This window comes from Hordeum vulgare, chromosome 5H (genome assembly GCF_904849725.1).
Source record: "Hordeum vulgare subsp. vulgare chromosome 5H, MorexV3_pseudomolecules_assembly, whole genome shotgun sequence".
NCBI lineage: Eukaryota > Viridiplantae > Streptophyta > Magnoliopsida > Poales > Poaceae > Hordeum > Hordeum vulgare.
The window spans coordinates 165,760,823-165,779,836 of record NC_058522.1 but is presented as its reverse complement, the minus strand read 5'-3'; the positions used below and the strand labels follow the sequence as shown (position 1 = coordinate 165,779,836).

The 19,014-nt window shown below is 49.9% G+C and overlaps 1 protein-coding gene across 4 annotated transcripts; it reads right to left on the bottom strand.

Moving 5' to 3' along the window:
• Positions 1-1,655: 1,655 nt before the first annotated feature.
• LOC123400178 (protein RETICULATA-RELATED 1, chloroplastic-like) lies at positions 1,656-17,672 on the bottom strand. Of its 4 annotated transcripts, XR_006610509.1 has the most exons (9): positions 17,203-17,672; positions 15,617-15,778; positions 15,431-15,523; positions 15,235-15,350; positions 13,665-13,763; positions 13,279-13,584; positions 13,018-13,182; positions 12,428-12,553; positions 11,952-12,338 (listed from the first exon to the last, which is right to left on the bottom strand). XR_006610509.1 is itself a non-coding variant. In XM_045094596.1 (8 exons), exons 1-8 carry the CDS (start codon positions 17,590-17,592, stop codon positions 1,974-1,976), a joined length of 1,602 nt encoding a protein of 533 aa, XP_044950531.1. In that variant the 5' UTR covers positions 17,593-17,672; the 3' UTR covers positions 1,656-1,973. The 4 variants fall into 4 exon arrangements, 3 of the variants coding, with proteins under 3 accessions (XP_044950531.1, XP_044950532.1, XP_044950533.1); XM_045094596.1 differs by lacking the exons at positions 11,952-12,338; positions 12,428-12,553 and adding an exon at positions 1,656-2,244; XM_045094597.1 differs by lacking the exon at positions 12,428-12,553.
• Positions 17,673-19,014: the final 1,342 nt, after the last annotated feature.

Here is a 19,014-nt window from a genome sequence, read left to right as displayed (position 1 = left end):
CCACCAACCTCCACGAGAGGTAATCCACCAAAGCATGAGTAGAGTATTACGCTTCTCATCAGCCCGAACCTGGGTAAACTGTCATGTTCTGTGTCTTCCTCACCATCGAGTGAGCTCCTTGCCATTCTCAACGAGTAGCGAGCTAGTGAGAGATCTTCGTACATGCCCCTGAGTTTGAATCTTTAGGGTTTTGCGGAGCCCGAAATCCGACATGAGTGACGTGCGATACGCTCCCTTTGCTGCAGAGGCATCGTAACTGAATGTTGTTGATGGACTCACACACGATGGACACAACATCATGGCCGACCAACCGGAGAGGCCCCCTTGTGTGGAGATTTCAATGAAACGGTCGCGCCAATCGACGATCATGGGGCTATGCTCCTCGAGCCAGTCCATCTCGAGGATGGCGTCGTAGGTGCCGAGCGCGAGTACCTTCAAGTGAGTGAAGAACTCGTGGTCGTGCGAGTACCAAGGGCAGTGTGGTACAAAAGCAGAGCACATCATCTCACCGCTGTCGGCGACACGGACACGCCTTGGCTTGAGAAGAGATCGGACGCCTGATAGAGACGATGCGAGCCGCGCGTTGATGAAAGAGTTCGAACTGCCTGAATCCACTAGCAAAAGCACTTCAGGTACTTGAATCCAGGCGCATAACTGTAACGCGTTTGCAGAAACTCCGCCAACCACTGCTGACAGAGAGATGGCCATGGCAGAGTCATCTGCATCGCTCAGAGGTAACAATTGGATGTCGATGAAGTTGTCAAGGTCCAACATGTCGAGGAGCTCCTCGACGACGTGCAACTATACAGAAGTGAGGCAAACATGATCATGCCCCCACCTCTCACCGCACTTGAAGCAGAGACCGTGGGCTCGTCTGCAGTCCCGCATTGTCTTAAGTTTCGATGTGTCGTCGCAGGCCGCATCGATGCCACGACGATCGATGGTCGTCGCTGGCGTCGTATGACGAGTCGGTGGTGGTGGAAGTGACAGCGAGATGGCCGCCTCTCATGGTCTTGGTAATGAACGAAAAACCCCATCAGCAACCTCCTCCTGGAGCAGTGCCAATGCGTATGTTGTATCCAAATCAGGTGGACGTTGCACCAGCATCACATCCCTTATGTCGATCCTCAAGCCCTCAACAAAATGAGTGAGAAAATAATAAGGGTGTATAGAAGAATTCAAATGATTTGTAATAAGTTTAAATTTCTCTATGTAATCAGGCACGGTCGACATTTGCTGCACTATGTTTGGGTTATGTCGATCCTCAAGCCCTCAACAAAACGAGTGAGAAAATAGTAAGGGTGTATAGAAGAATTCAAATGATTTGTAATAAGTTCAAATTTCTCTATGTAATCTGCAACCGTCGAGATTTGCCGCACTATTTTTGGGTTCTGCACTCAATTTCTCACCCGCATTTTGCAGGTGAAAACCCAAACCTCTAAAAAACTCTGAGAGCAGTATTTATTTTTTCATGCTTGGCATTGTTCCTTCATTTGGGTTCTTATGGCTGCCCTCAATTTCTCGCAAGGCCGTCGCTGCCCTGTTGGCCCCGCATGTCAGGTACGTTAACACTGGGCAACCCGGCTAAGTTTTTTTCTTTGAGACAAAGGCAACCCGACCAAGTGCTATTACATCTCACCGACACGATACAAGCATAAACTAAAAGCTGATTGGTCCAAAAAGTATATGCAAATATCTTTTGTCATATTACCGACAGTATGTCGATTCTCAAGCCTACCGTAAGTGTGCCTAATTTGGCTCAGAAAACTGCAAGAAATTGAGATGTCAATTATTATCAGAAATCAACAAAACATACAAAATGGCAAACGGCCCTTTCGATGCCTTGGCCCATAAACTGGCCGCTGATTCCCAATGATGGCTTTTCCTCACTGCTCACACTTGAATGACTCTCAGTACGGTAGGAGTGGAACTGAAGCAAAATTGTTCCAGCACCGCAAGCAAATCCACTAATTTCAACCTGATGCAACTTTCTTGCGGATAACTTTCTTTCGCCGGGGCTTGGACAGCTGTGCCCCATGCCCACCCTGCTTGATGCCAAGAAGACCAAGGCCTGACACAACTGCATCCTTGGATATAAACCACCTTGACTCTTGTTGATCCGCCGGAGTAGTAACCTCCACTGGTCTGGTGTATGCCCTAAGCAATCGATCAGAGCACTGTGGATCAGCTTCCTCTCCAAGCCATGCGCGCCTTGACGATTCACCTATCTGAATATTCATCAATCTGCAGTAGATATTGCACCACGTTTAATGGTAGAACGTAGCCTCCACAAAATACTGCTACATAGAGCAGTTGCAGATTTCAAATTACATAAAGTGAATGGAGTGGCCAAGTAAAGTACACAAAATGGAGCTTTTAGAACTAAAGCGAATATAAGAAATCCGGTTCAAAGAAGATCAAAGCACTTAAGCTATATAGAATTAAAAATGCAACAAATTTCTGGTTATCTACTCTTTAATCTGAAAATAAATAGAACTTCTCTTCATTTTTCTGAAAAGTCCATGACCGGAACTCTCTGTAAATAACCAACTCGCTGTTTACTAAGGGCATGAGCAGTGTGTCCATGTTTCAGAACTAAGCTAAGTAGCCACTGCATGGGGTTGACCAAGTTAGGATTTTCTAGTACTGATACCCCGGCTAGCACCAGAACCAAGCTTTTCTGAGTAAATCGAAGTTTCTTGGCACGAAAGTAGTGATGCTTCTAGGTTTGGAAGTACTAGGCATTCTTTATTAGCCAGCAGATCCCCATATGGTTTTGAGAGAGGTACTACACACTGAAAGATTTTTGCTAACATGGACAAGGTGTCATGACAATCATTGGTATCGGCACCAGTGCCACACATAGTTCATGCTCTACGCCGCATCATATGAACTCTAACCAACGGCCAACTAGTACAGTACACTGTCACAAGCTAAAATGTATGCTTTAATCAGATTTGAAAGCTTTGAAACCCAACAAATTCCAAATAATGTCCAGCGGCTCATGCAATTAAACAAACATCACAGTGATAATACATGCAACAAATATTGGGGGCAATTCCATAGACTTTGAGAGGGCTTTTGACACGGTGGAGCATGGGATAATTTTGGAGATACTTATGGCTAAGGGTTTTGATAACAAGTGGAATTCTTGGGTCCAGGAGTTGCTACCCTCTAGAACTTCTTCTGTTTTGCTTAATAGGGTTCCTGGTAAACATTTCCAATGTAGAAGGGGGTTCAGGCAGGGAGATCCTCTGTCCCCTCTTCTCTTTGTTTTGACCTTTTACAGTCTATAGTAAATGAAATGTTACACAGGAGGAAGCTGCAATTACACATTCTTGCCATGACTGGGATTTTTCAATCATCCAATATGCAGATGACACACTGTTGATTACACCTGCTGTGGGTTCTCAGCTTTTAGCTCTCAAGGATATGCTGGCCATTTTTCCTAGTTCCACTGGGTTGGAGGTCAACTATCATAAATCTTCCTTGGTGCCAATTAACTAGGCTGCTAGGCTGGCTGGGGTGTTTGCTTGTAATCTGGGCAAGATGCCCTTTACTTGGGTCTTCCAGTAGGTACTAAGAGACCAAGAATTGTGGACCTTTTGCCACTGGTAGACTGTATGGAGAGGAGACTCACAGCTAGCTCCTCCTTCCTTGCTCAGGGCGGAAGGTTGCAACTGCTTAACACTGCTATATCTTCTATGCCAATCTTCTTTATGTGCAGTTCGAAAATTCCACCTGGGATCCTTAAACAGTTGCAGAGAATTCAGAGGCAATGTTTTTGGAGGAAAAATAAACAGGAATCTGCACCCTCTTTGGCTGCCTGGGATTTGATTTCTAGACCTAAAAAGAAGGGTGGTCTGGGAATTTTAAATCTGGCTTTTCGAAATGATGCCCTACTATTGAAACATGCAAACAAATTCTATAACATAAGGGAGATTACCTTGGGTTCAACTTATTTGGAATTCGTACTGTGATGGTAGGGTACCTCATGCAACTATGGCATCTGGCTCCTTTTGGTGGAAGGAATTTTAGGTCTGGTGGATTCCTACAGGAATGTAATAGGGGGACACAGTCCTTTTTTGGACTGATTTTTGGCAGCTCTCTAAACCTGTGGTTCCTCTGCAACAAGGTTATCAAAGGTTTTTCTCTTTTGCTAAAGGACCCTTTATGAACTGTAGGAGGTGTTGCAATGCTCTGATTTATCCACCTGCCTTTGTCTGATAATGCATTCCAGGAATTGCAGACAATTGAGGGCCTTTTGGCAAATTTTAACAGTGATGGGAATAAAAATGATATTTGAAGCTGGAGGAATTCTGACAAGTGATATACAGCTAAGAGGTATTATGAGATCCACTCTCCAATTACTCCTAAGCCACTTCTGATGTGGATTTGGATAAGTTGCTGCACTAAGGATAAAGGTTTTTGCCTATGTTGATCATGGGTAGGCTGAAACACCAAGGATATGCTGGAGAGGAGGCACTGGAATATAACTGATGGACATAATTATATTCTTTGCCCTACCCATTCTAGGGAGGACAGGAACCATCTTTTCTTTCAGTGTAATTTTAGTATCAGAATCTGGAATTATCTGCAAATTTACCGGCATGCTAGAAAGGATATGACTAATATTGCTGTCAAGGCCAGGAAAGACTTTGCCAAGCCATTCTTTGCTGAGGTGGTGTTTACTGCATGGTGGAATATTTGGAACACTAGAAATGACAAAGTTTTCAGAAATGAAAGACCTACTTTTGGTAGATGGAGAGCTGGCTTCTGATATTTCATTATTGGCACACATGATTAAGGCTAGATACAAAGATAAACTTCTCAGATGGAGATGGGTATCCAACTTATACCTCCTTAAAGGAGTTTCTCTCTGACCTTTTCTACATGTTGTAAGTAGACTTTCCTTTCCTTTTTATTGGGCCTCTTGCCTTTGTATTTACCTCTTGTACTGCCGGAAGGAATAAACTCAAATGCTATGGGGGTTTTGCCCTGCAGTCTGAGATTTCAAAAAGAAAAATATTGGGGGCAGTTAGAAAACAGGGAGAACAATCTTGGTCCATAACCTGCGAAAACCAGTTCTTCATTTGGGTCAAAGATTCTGCGGATCAGTGGAAAATTTCAAATACCACTGCAGATTGCAAGATAAGATCGCGGACCTAAATTACAGTGGTTTGTGCAGGTTGGGGGCTTTTTCGTACTGATGCTGCTCGGATTAGATGGAGGCAGGATTTTTTTTCGAGAAAACGCAAAGAGCCTTGCGTTTCTTTGTATTGAAAAGAAGGGGGATTACAGCCTCCTAAGAGGTGATTACAGCATTGTTACAGGGGGTTTAGTGGACATCCCAGGATGGGGGCAAGACTACCCTAAGCCCTTTGTCCCCGGCTCTAGCCCAGCACCTCATCTCATCTTTGATCCTATCCAAGAGCTCGTCGAGCGACGGAGTCATATGGTCGAAGAAACACGCATTCCTATGCTTCCATATCATCCAGGGCACCAGCAGCGCGGCAGACCTCAACGCCTTGCAGAGCGATGGTGGTGTGGCATCCCTCGCCCTTATCCACCAGTCCTGGATGGAGGCATCATGCTCCGACAACAGGGTCGGTAGACGCAGCCAGGATAGGGACTCGTGCCAGGCCTGCCGCGCGAAAGGGCAGGTGAGGAGCAGGTGTTGGATGGTCTCCGGCTCTTGGTCGCATAGCAGGCAGCGGGTGTGATCGGGAAGGCCTCGGCGAGCGAGCCTTGCCGCAGTCCAGCATCGGTCCAGGTTCGCTAGCCAGTGAAAGAACTTGACCTTCGGTGGGGCCCATCCCTTCCAGATGAGCTGCCATGAATGGCATGTCAATGATCCGTGGAAGGTTGCCCGATAGCAAAACCTCGCCAAGTAGACGCCGTTGGTCGTCCATTTCCAAACGAGCTTGTCTGGCTCAGTGGACAGTATAGTGCGTGCCACAAGCTGCCATGTCCTCGGGTATTGGCCGATCTCTTGCAAGCCCACTACGCCGCGAATGTCTCGAGCCCAGGCATTGCCGGCGATGCCTTCCGCCACGTCCGCGCTCTTCTTCTGTTCTTGGGAATGCATAGGTATAGCAGGGGCGCGAGCTCGCGTATAGACTGCCCATGCAGCCAGCGGTCCTCCCAGAACAGAGCAGTGAGGCCATCTCCTACCACCATGAAGGTGGAGGCATAGAACAAGCCGAGCTCCTCGTGGGAGAACTGCAGGTCGAGGCCTTGCCAAGCTCGGTCGGCGTCCGTCCTCGATTGCCAGAGCCATCGGAGTCTAAGTGTGAGCCCCGTGCGCTCGAGGTCTCGGATGCCCAGCCCGCCGTATGCGAGCGGCCGGCAGACCGTGCGCCAGTTCACGTGGTAGTGTCCTCCAAGCGCGGCCTCGCGACCAGCCCAGAGGAAGCCACGCTGGATCTTCTCAAGTTGCTTCAGAGTCTTCTTCGGGGGTGCTAAGGCAAGCATCTGGTGAGTTGGAATCGCGTTGAGGACTGATTTAACCAGTGCCAACCGCCCAGCCTTGTTCATGAGCCATGCTTTCCATGACGGGAGGCGGCCTGCCACAACGTCGACCAGCGGCTGCATCTGTGCCGCTGAGGGTCGACAGGTGGTGAGCGGGATGCCCAGGTAGGTGATGGGCAGGTCCGCCGACTGGCAGCCCAACGCCTCCAGCAAGGTGGCACCATCCTCGCCGCCATGCAGGGTCGTGGCCGAGCTCTTGTCGTAGTTGACCTGCAGGCCCGATGCGGTCTCAAAGATACCCAGAATGCTCTTCACGGCGAGCACCTCATCCATCTCAGCATGGCAAAACAGCATCACATCGTCGGCATATAGAGAAATGGTCGGGACGTTGTGGCGGGGGTGTAGGCGCCGAAGGATGCCGGTCTGGAGCGCCCGATGCATGAGGCTGGCAAGCACGTCGACTGCCAGGACAAATAGCTGCGGCGATGTGGAGTCACCTTGGCGCAGCCCACGACGGTGCCAGATCAGGGGGCCCGGCACTCCATTGAGCATGACTCGCGTGCTGGCCGAAGATAAGAGAATGGCTACCATTCCCTAAACCTCTCCCCGAACCCATATTGGCGCAGAACCTCGAAGAGGAACAGCCAGGATATGGAGTCGAAAGCCCGCATGAGATCGAGCTTGAGCATAATGCACGGCGCGCCCAGGTGATGGAGCATCCAAAGAGACTGCCGGACGAGCATAAAATTGTCGTGGAGCGTGCGTCCGGCGATGAAGGCGTTCTGGTTGCGGCTCACCAGGCTGTCAAGCTTAGGAGCGATGCGCAACGACAGAACCTTCACGAATATCTTGACCACGATGTGTATCAGGCAAATCGGCCGGTAGTCGCCCAGCTTGTGGGCATCCGCGCGCTTCGGCAGCAGGGTGAGCAGGGCTTGGTTGAGCTTACCAAACCCTCTCCCTCGTAGCGTGTACAGCTGCTCGAAGACGTCCATGATGTCTTGCCTGATGATGCAACAGCAAGCTCGCAGGAATTCGGCGGTAAACCCGTCCGGCCCTGGTGCCTTGTGCGCCGGCATGCGTCTCACCGCAGCCCAAATCTCCTCGGGGGTGAATGGCGCCTCCAGGCTGCCCAGGTCACTGGGCGCGATGAGCTGCTCAAGGTCAAGCGTGTGCGCCCGGTCCACAGCAGTGCCCAGCAGCCCGTCGAAGTGCGCGAATGCCGCGTGAGCCATCTCCTCGTGATCACAAAGGACATGCCCGTCAACTAAGAGGTTGTGCACGCGATTCTTCGGGCGGCGGTACGTGCACTGTCGGTGGAAGAAGCTCGTATTCGCATCGCCCTCCGCGAGGAAGGAGATGCGGGCGCGCGGCAGCGCGATAGTGCGCTCAAGGGAGGCCAGCCCAAGGTATGACAACTTGAGCTGTTTGCGCAGCCATTCTTCTGACGGGGTGAGCAGGCGTCTCTCCATCGCGTGGTCGAAGCGGGCGATCAGCTCGCGAGAGATGGCCAGCTTGTCCCGGACATTGCCCGTGGACCTGGCACTCCAGCTCGTAAGGGCGCGGGCGGTGGCCTGCAGGCGTCGGACCAGCCGCTGGAAGGGGTCAGGGTCATGTACCGAGCTCCAGGCCGTAGCGACGGTGTCGTGGAATCCGTCGAGGCGAAGCCAGAAATCCTCGAAACGGAAGCGCATGTGGGCCACGAGCATTGGGGAGCAGTCCAACAGCAGCGGGCAGTGGTCAGACACGACGGATGCAAGGCAGCGGAGGTGACATTCCCCGTGGTAGTCCTCCCACTCCTCTGTGCATAGAACCCGATCGAGGTGCACAAGCGTCGGCGGCGACTGCTCATTAGACCATGTGAAGCGGCGCCCGTTGAGGTATACCTCCTTCAGGGCAAGATCATTGATGGCGCGCCGGAACCTTCCCATCATGCGACGATTCAGGGTGCCGGAACTCTTGCCAGCATCGCGGTAGATGAGGTTGAAGTCACCGCAGAGCATCCAAGGACCCGAGCAAGCAGCACGAATTTCCCGCAACTCTTGCAAGAACAGCAGCTTTTCGGGGTCGCTTTAGGGGCCATACACCGTGGTTAGCCACCACGGGGCGCCGCTGGGCATGCACACATTCACCATGATCGCGTTTTGAGTGAATAGGGAGTCTGAGATGGTGACAGCCCTACTCTTCCAAGCGATGAGAATGCCACCGCCGGTGCCGTCAGCCGGGAGGTAGGTGGAGCCATCAAACTCGGACCCAAGGGTGTCCAACACAATCGACGAGCAAATCAACGCCATTTTCGTTTCCTGAAGGCATACAATGGATGCACGGGTAGTACAGAGCAGCGAGCGAATCGCGCAGCGCCTAGCGCGCGAGTTCAAGCCCCTGACATTCCAAACAGCTATCTGAGGACCTGGATACATGGGTGTGAGATCGACTACGGTCACCACCGGGCTAGCGCGCACAGACCATGGCATCGCCCGCCGGGAGGTCCAGGCCTGCAGGGACCGTCCGGTCAACCAGAGCAGCGATGGCCTACAGCACTGGGAGCCTAAGCGCCGTGGCGAACATGTCATCATATGCCTTCATCTCAACGGAGGTAATCTACTGGTTCGTGCCCACGATCCCGAGAGTGCGGAGTATCTGAACAACTGTCCGTCGATCCGATGTGCGAGGAGTAGTGGCCGGAGCGTCGGCGGCAGCAGAGCGTCCCCTCCTGGGACTGAAGTTGAGGGGCGGGGGGAGAGGGCAGGACTGCGTCGAGCTGCTTGGTAGCCGCGGATAGGAAGGCGCCCAGCGTCCATGTCTGCCCGGCGGTGTTGCAGTTTCGTCGTCGCTGCAGGGTGATCGGCGGCGAGGCAAAACGCCCTGGGACCAGCGGTCGGGGGCTAGCGGCGCAAGGTTCTGAATCCTGTCGGCGCGTGGGTCTCTGCAGGATCGAGATGTGGCCACGGCAGTGAGACAGACCTGCCTCCAGTCCGGGCTGGGGCGGCTAATCCATGGTCGGCGCAGGCCCGTCATCCCCGTCAGCGGGCAGCGGGCGTGCCGTCGAGCGCGGGCGCGTCTTCGGGTGCGGCCCCACGAGCCACTACGTTCCCGGCCACGGCCCCAGTTGCAGCAGCAGCTGCATCTTTGGCAGCGGGCCCAGCCATGGCGCCGTCCACAGGTGCGGGTGCAGAAACGGCAACATCAGCAGCCGCGGGCCCCGCGGCAACAGCGATGGCCGGTGGGGTCGTTACGGGCGCAGCGATATTGGCGGGGAGGGACGGATCGCTTCCCGCCCTCTCCTCGTGGGCGCGCGCAGGATTGACAGGGACGTTGCATAGCATCGCCAGCGAGGGTGAGCCGGGACCAGCCACAATGTCGCTAGCAACACACGTACTTTATTTTATTTTTATTTCTGTCAAACAAGTTTCAAATCTGAGTTTTCAAATCTCAGATGATAGCTACCAGGAAACTCCGTAAAGCTGACTTTTTTGGTTTTTCCCAGGAAACTGATTCCTTACAGCCGACTGTAAACAACGAACCCAGCAACCACGAATAACTATTGGTTTTCAACCTTATCTTCTCACCCAGCCCGTCTTCTTCCTGGATTCCCATCTCCATTTCATCTCTCAATATTTTCATCCTACTCCTTAGCAGCACGACCACATGTGTGTTGCTCCCGTGACTCCCCTGCCATCTTCATTTCCAGGTCAGTCCCCAATGGCTGCTGCGGCGGGAGGCAGCGTTGCTGCAAGCAGCGCCGGCTGACGATACTATTGCTAGTGAGGGCTGCAATGGCTGCTACGAGGCGCTGGAGCTGCGACGACAGCCCGATTGCTTCCATGTTGCGATGCATGACGGCCTCGGCGACGACGTGCTTCAACGACACAATGGTGCTGCAAGGCCGCTGGAGCTGCAATGTCGGCTCGGTTGCTTTCACGACACAACAGTGATGCGACGCGGACAACCGCAGGGACGGCGTGCTTTCAACGATGGTGCTGCAATGCTTGACGGCGCAGCGGAGATGACATGCTTCTACAAGACGACGGTGCAGCGATGTTCGACGCCCGTGGCGACGTGTGCTTCCACGAGACGACGGGGTGCTGCGACGCTCCACGACCACGACGTGTGCTTCCACGACATGACGGTGCTGCGAATGATGTTGCGACGTTCCACCGTCGTGGCGATGTTGCGACGCTTGATGGCCGAGCCGACGGCTTACTTCGTACGGCCGCGGTGATGTTGCAGCACTCGAAGACCAAGTTGACGGTGTGCTTTGTACAACCGCGCGGAGATGCTGCGACCGATGTTGTGACTCTCGACGGCCGCAGATATGCTGCGAGGCATGTTGCGTGCTTCGGCAGCAGCGGTCCTGTTGCTTTGAAGGCGAGGCGATAGTGCGACACCAGCAAGACTGCTCCAACATGGGTTTGATGTGAGGCCGTGTAGTGCTTGTAGTGATAGCAGCATGCGGGCTATGACCGGGAGCAGGTTGCCGTGACAAGGCGACGGAGGGAACTGTAGCGAAGATCATGTGATTCAGTCAGCGGCGGTGCTGCAAGGTCTCGTCGGCGTGGTTCGCCCAGGCAATGGCGATGTTGTGTCTGGTGCTGACATGACACCGATGCTGCTGGAGCACCTCCGGTGCCACGGGGAAAAAGAAGCAAACATGTTGCGTGCTTCACGTGTTTCATTGCGAAGCGTTCGTTCGCTTTAACTATCAGCGGGTAGGAACGTTTAGATCAAGACTGGTCGAACGGTGGGAAAGGAGGCTGATGTTTTAATCGGTACATCCGACTAGCGCCTAGCGGCCACCTTTTTCCTAACAGGATTGTTCCATGCTTAACGATGTCTAGATGTTGAAGGACCATTGGAATTATCAATTTTCATGCACCACCCAGTAGAACCGATAGTCCCAATTGATGTGAGAAGATTGGCCTAACCATGGACAGAAGGAGGGGAAAATAATTTTCTTATTTAGATGGCCAACGCTGAGACTTGAACCCACAACCTCTTGGCCCTGATACCATATTAAGTTTCACGAAACAGTTGGTTTGTCAGTTCAGATTTTGGTTCTACTGGTTGTTGCATGAAACTTAACTGAAATGAACCCAAAACCTAGACAATTAGGCACACTAGATCAAGGATAGCAAGGTCAAATCCAGCAGTTACTGTATAGCAAAGCAAGCTAAGGATGTATGAATTCATATTTATGGATTAGATACTTTTTTGGAATGTGGTAACTGATAAGTATAGGTTGAGAGTTTTCCAGGTACCTGGCCGAAAAACAGTAACACGCCAGTTCAAATAAACAAACAGGCCAGTGCTTCCCTTTTCTTGAATGTTAGTGGCAGGAAACAGCCAGTGGCTTTGCATTATAACTCTGGGAAACCCACGTTATGTAATGCATTGACAATACAAATTATTTGGTTTTTATCTTATCTACGAATGACATATTGACTGTGTATGGAAAAATTAGGCAGCATAAAGGCGCTCACTTAGACGCTGGGAGAGGCTAGCCCCGCTTTGGCCATTGGCAATAGTGCGTCCAGTGAGGCCCTCTGGCAGGGAAGGAGCAGCATGCGCCGCCGCTGTTGCTGCATGAAACAGAGGACAAAGGAAAGAGTGACCCAGAGAGAGAGAGAGAGGGGCACAGAGATGGTACTTGGGTTTCTTAGTGGGCCTTATTGGGCTTTGTTGTCAATAGGCCGAATCAGAGGGACAGGACTTCACGCTCCCAACTTGCCGCTGGGACTTCCCGGAGCTCAGCGCCACCATGATCTCACAGGACATCAAACCTCCACGCAGCTCATTTTTCCTGTTCGCATCTTCCCTCCTAGGGCCCAGCGCTGCCCTTTCTTCCCCTCCACAACCATACAAAACGTCTAGGAGCAGCTTAGTCAAACTAGGAAAACGGGTATTTAGACATAAGCTGATCGATCTATATGTTTGACTAGTTGTTTAGATCCAGTACCAAATGCTTGGTATCTCTCTACTTTCACATTCCAAGGTAAGAATGTTAAAAGAATATCAATAAAATCTCTGTTTATATCTGACTCATCAAGCAAACATAGATAATGGGCGGGAGTTGGAAGCAGATCTGCAAATATAGCTTATTAGTCAACAAGTAAACTAGTAAACTAGTATCCAGCATCAACAGTGAGATCAAACAATGGAAGCCAAGCGTCAATCTAAAGAGGGGGAAAGGAAAAGAAAAACAACATGGGATTTACCTCATACTCTCACCATGTCTCAACAACATAAAAATTATAAGAGTAAGATACTAGTATGGCATGTATTGTCAATAGTAACCAGGGCAGTCAGCTAACAACTCTGTTTAATAATATATGGGCAGTGTACATATCCAGTAAGCAAAAAATTGAAGTAACGTGCAGTCCCGTCACATGGTACTAAAATTTTGTGCTTCCTAGTATGCATGCTATAGTGAAACAGAGAGTATAACTGACACTGCTGTTATACATATGGAACAACAGGAAGTCATTCGCCTGTAACATATTCCATGTAAAACTAATGCACTAAGACAATAGGTCAGTGGAGATTTACCTTAGTGTTGTACCAATGAAGATTGCCATGCCAAGAACATCAAAGCGCTTGATCGTATATTGATCTAGTCCACACAACAATTGATATCGCAAGTTTGCATATAGTCCTAGAAAAGCTCCATAACCAAGAGCATTGGTGCTGACATTAGGAAGGGTCACCGATAACCTACCAAGGGATTGACAGAAGTTTTCCACAAATGGATTAGAGAACCACCAGAAGAAAGCTTTTATTGACAAAGAAACTGTTAATGACCAAGCCAACCTGCTACCCTTCCTTGCGGATAGGGCTTTCGACAGACCACCCTGAATAGATCCAGCAACGACCCCAACCAGGCTAAGCTCAGCAGCCTTGTAAAGAAATGCACTCATTCGTTTCTGTAGATCAAACTCTCTCAGAGGATAACTCTTCTCAAATATGTTGTTAGGAAGTTTCTCAATGGCATTTTGGAAGTCAAATCGGGATGTGCTCCCATATGAACGGCATGGTGCCAGAAGCCCCAGAACCACAAGGTTGCAACATGATGCAGTCAAAGCATTGACAACAGCCAAATCCCATTCTTTCTCAAACCTGATTACTTGAAGGTGTAACATGGTTTAGATGAAGTAGTAAATATTGACCTATTAAGCATCAGATAAGGTACAACATACCTCTCCTTACGAATATTCATCTCCCACCAAACAGATGAGGCAAAAGTAGCCAAAAACTCAAAAGCCATCTTATGTGGGAATGAAGGATCTGCAAGTGTTCTGCATACAGAGAAAACATAATAACTAAAACTGGTGATAGTAGCACTAATGTAATAATGAATTTCAAGGTTCGAAACCAAGCCACACATCATATTAAGCCTCGCGCCGGTCGCCTCTGAGAGAGAGAGAGATGACCGGCGAAGCCTCATGTCTCTCTCCCTCCCTCTCCCTCTCTCCACACATCAACTGCCCCTCCTCACCACCGCGCTCGGTGGCTCGCTGCTGTCGAGAGCCCCAGCCAACGCGAGCACCTTCCCACGCGCCACGGCGTTGCAGGATCCTCCCTCCATTAATTCCCATGCTCCCCGGCGTGCATGTGCATCGTAGCTGCAGCCGTGGCCCGGCGAAGCTGCGCAGCACCGACGTGCTGCAATCGGCTACGGTGCAGCTGCGACTGGCACAAGGCGGAGCAGAACCAAGCTACGGCCGACACCCCTTTTTTGCTGAAACCAGGGAAAGCGAGGGCTGCAAGCAGCAGCACCATATGCTACGATCAGTGCCCTTTTTTTACTGGAACCAGAGAGCAGGGGGGCGGCTGCGGCCGGCGCCCAGAGAAGCTGCAGCTAGCAGCGCCGAATGCTATGATCAGTGGCTTAGAAAACTACAACCAGCAAGAGAAAATGCTGGCCCACGACTTCAGAACCGCAAAAAAGCTGCAACCGGCGGCAGAGAAAGCTACAACCGGTGACGGAAAAAGCTTCAACCAATGCAACCTCGATCGCTGCGAGCTGGGAACCGTCGCTCAGGATAGCTGCAATTGTGAGCGCAGGATGCTATAACCCGTTGCCAACGATGCTGGAACCTGCGACGGGACGAGCTGCGAGCGGAAGACGTCGACGCTTCAACTGCCAGATGTGATGCTACAACCGGCAACCGCAAAGCTTCAACCGGCAAGCTATTTTCCTACGATGGCAACTGGCGGCGACAGGGAAAGCTGCGAGTCAATGGCGACGCGTATCGGTGCTGCCTAGGCTCATCGGGGACGACAACGCGGGGATGCTGCGGCGAGCACGACGCGTGGCGGTGCTGTCTTGCCTTGCCGGAAGCGCACGCGCACGGAGTCTTTTTCCTCGCCTAGGCAGGGGAGCTTTTTTCCTTGTGTGGGTTGACCCAATGGGATGAGGACGCGCAGATCCAACGGCTGCGTCTGGGCCAATCGTACGATGCGCAGGACCCAACGGGATGAGGACGCGCAGATCCTAAGGCTGCATCTGGGCCAATCGTACGGTGCGCAGGGTAACCGACCGAGGCCTCTGGCCGGTCGACGGGCACCTAGTGCTGCCCTTTAATTTTCATAGATATAGAATGGAGAAATAACATAAGTACGGACAAAATGTAAACACGAGTTGTACCAAGGACACAAAGCTGCAACATTAGGAAGACATGCCTAGCATCCAAGTTCATATATCAATATCTATGGAAGCAGCTTACAAAATGCCTGAAGAAAGTGTGCAAATGATTCGGGTGTTACCTTCCAACAAGACCTCGGGATAGCCATCCAGGTAGAGCTCGTGAAAAAGACCTAGTGTGCGTAGGTCTTGAAAACACTGACAAGAATCGCACCATCTGAGCAGAACTTACCAAACCCTAGATTGATCTATCACATTTAGTCTACTGTTCAAACCATTCCAAAGTATGCAATGAGAATGAGCAAGACAAACATCTACCATCTCATAAGCCTGACGGAGACCAGCAGGTAAACTAATCATCGTTTTGCACCACTCTTGCATTACAGCATCTATAAACTCTTTATTAAAAAGCTGCAATAGAACAAGCAGTAATCAACACACAAGCCCAATCTTTTTCAGGATACGGATGCCGTTTCTCTGAATAGAAAATATCAGAAATTTCACCTCCTGTATAACAATTCGTCTCCTGAAAAGTCCACCATCTTCTTCCTCTCCATCATCAAAATCATCAAAGTAATCGTCATCATCTCCATCATCATCCCCACCATCACCACCACCATGGCCAATTCTCTTCCCAATATCTCCACCACCGCCACCTGTCGCCAGCTGCAATGTCCGGAGAAGCACATGATGGATGGTAAAAGCAAGGAGAACTTTGTAATTAAACTAGTCCCATATGTTCAATTAATACGTATATTTCAATACACCAACTAAAAATTGTGTACAAGTCATAGTTCATGATAAACTAGAAGGATTAAGCGCGCATTGCTACGCCGTTGGTGTTGTTGTGTTTTTATAAAATAAATTAGTCTATTTGTTTTTTAAATATAGGTGTATTAGAGACTTTTTAAGTCAAAGCTCTTGAAGTTTGACCAAATTTATAGAGAACTATATTAATATTCATAATATCAAGTTGCAATCATTAAATTCATCATGAAATAGATTTTCATATTTTGTTTATTTAGTATTGTGGATGCCCATATTTTTTACTCCAAACTTAGTCAAAGTTAAATAAATTTGATTTTTCAAGAAAAAAATACACCTTATATCTTGGAACCGAGGGAGAATTTGATTTGGCTAGTGTGAGAGGCGATGGCCTATGTTTTGTATTTTATTTATAATGCGGTGTTTTGATGGGTCTTTCGTGGTGTGATTATGTGTTATGTGCTAATTAACCGATATTTACATCGGAAAACTTTCCGTGTCACTGTCTGCATGTACTATTTTGGTGTTACAATAATATATTTCTAGGTGGCGAGGGGTGCACGGGACTGATATATTATTATAAGTCGGTTGCTACCGATTAATTTTAAAAATCATTGACCAAGTCAAAATCATGAACCCAATCCCAAATCGAATACCTCAATCGAATCAAAAGGCTCCAAAATTAAGGAGCATTGTGAATTAAAAGAATTGAATAAAAGAGCTTGTTGAGAAATTGTCAACCCGGTCAAAATTGGGTGACCAAATCCAATTGGAGACCTCAATTGATTGTGAGGCCTCCAATCCTAGGGAGATTAGTGATATAGCATATAGACATTGGATCCCTAGGTATTGATGTTTGAACCATTGGTGTGTACATTAAACATCATGCATCTAAAGTAGAATGCACAAACAACATTTATCAGTTAGTTTTTGTTGTTTCAATCCCAAACAGCACAAACTTATTGTGTTCTCCTGATTTTGGTATAGGTGATGAAGGAATTGTACAGCCCAATCCTAAGTTAAAAGGATGGAAAAGGAGTACTACTCATACTTACTAATCATCACAAATAATATATACCACTACTCAACACAAAAACACAAGGTTGTCCGCACCAACATGCCTTATCCGTTATTTTGGTATATCCCCATCCATTTGTACAGCCATCTGATTTCAGAGCGGGTTCCTACTCAATTCATATACAAGTGCCATGCTACTCAACAACGAGGGGGCAAGGACAACATATCTCTCAGAAATTCCCTAACATATCTCATAAATTCACTTGTTTTTGCAGTTTTAATCGACTAGAAATAACAGGAATGGCTACCTCGGGCATGATTTTTTTCTTGCGCTGCGATAGGTCAAGCTTGGCCTTCTCGAGCGTGACGGCCCCGAACGCACCGTACTGCTTCCCGCCCTTCATCGCCGGCGGTACGCGGGGAGGCGCAGCCGCGGGTGCCGCAGCGCCGGGGGCGGACGCCGCGAGGCAACGCTCCAGCGAAGAGGCTGCTTCGGAGCGATCGCCTCGCCCGGCGGCAGAGGGTGACGCGGCGGACGAGGCGCAGGCGGAGACGGCGAGGCCTAGCCCCCGCCGGCGAGGGGCACGATGGCGGCAGCGTGAAGGCAGGAGACGGAGGAGGCCGCTGGTGGGACTGGGATGGGAGGGGTGGCCGTGGGCGTGGGGGAGGTTAGGGTGGAAGGCGGCGAGGGACGCCATCCGAGAGAGAGAGGGATGGGGGGTAGCGGTCGACGCCCTCCAGGGTCGTGCCGTCGCAGGGCTTTATCGAAAGCGGGGGCTATCTTGTTGATCTAGGTGCTCTTACATGATTTTGTTTTCTCTCTTTTTTAAATAACCACATACTTCATCCGTCCGAAATTAGTTACCATAAAAATAATAAAAATAAATATATTTAGAACTAAAATACATCTAGGTACATTCATTTCTACGACAAGTATTTCTAAACAAAGGAAGTATATTTCATTTGATAAACATATTAATACTCCCTCCGTTTTTAAATATAAGGAGGTGTTTGGTTGGGCTTCCAGCCAGCTTCCGGCTTCGAAGCCAAAAGCTCCTATTTAGGGGTTTCCGGCTGCAGCTGTGGCTTTCGGCTACAGCTGTGACAAGGCCGAAAGCCACAACTGCAGCCGGAAGCACCTAAATATGAGCTTTTGGCTTAGAAGCCGGTAGACGGAAGCTGGCTGGAAGCCCAACCAAACACCCTCTAAGACTTTTTAAAAAAATTAGTATAGACTAGATACGAAGCAAAATGAATGAATCTACACCCTAAAATATGACTACATACATGATACATTCGTATGTAGTTTATAGTGAAATCACTAAAAGATCTTATATTTAGGAATGAAAGGAGTACATGTCTTTTTAAGGTTCCATTAGGCTGTGTTCGGTTGACACGGTTGTGAGGAGGTTTTGGCACGGATTGCATGGATCTAATCCACTACAAGTCAAAATCCCCTCAAATCCCCTTGACAAAGGGTGTAAGAGCATCTTCATCCGTCCCCCCCCCCCCGGACCCAACGGGTTTTCGGCTTGTGGGGCTCACATTCTGAGTCACACCCCTGAGTTTTGGCACCAAGGCGCACATAAAAATTCAAAGTTTTCTTTCGGGCGACCATCATGCCACAGGTCGGCGATCACCACCACAGGTTGGCGATCATCATGCCAATAGTTCAGCGATCAAGAAGGCGGGAGCCGCGCACATAGAACTCAAATGACAAGCTCCTCGTCTCCTTCAGGGGCGGGAGAGGTCGGCATATGCTTCGGGGTCGTAGTGCTCGGTGTTGGTGATGTGGTCGCATTCGGCGTCGACGCGGTCGCCACCAATCCTGGCATAAGGTTCAAGATGAGGTTCCGCTCTGCCAAGTACAATGCCTTCACTCGCGGGTCCATCGTCGTCATGTCACCTCCTCCCATCATGGACACCAGGTCGGTGTTGCGCTTCTTCGCGGCCACGTTGGTCTTAAGAAGGTCGAGCTTGGGGTCCTGCTTCGTCATCAACGCCGACCACCTCGCCTCGGACTTCTCCTCCCTCATGGCGGAGTGTCTCTTGGCATCGGTGATGCATTGTTCGATCGACGCCTGCAGCTGATGGGGATATGTACCTAGGGTAGGGTCATA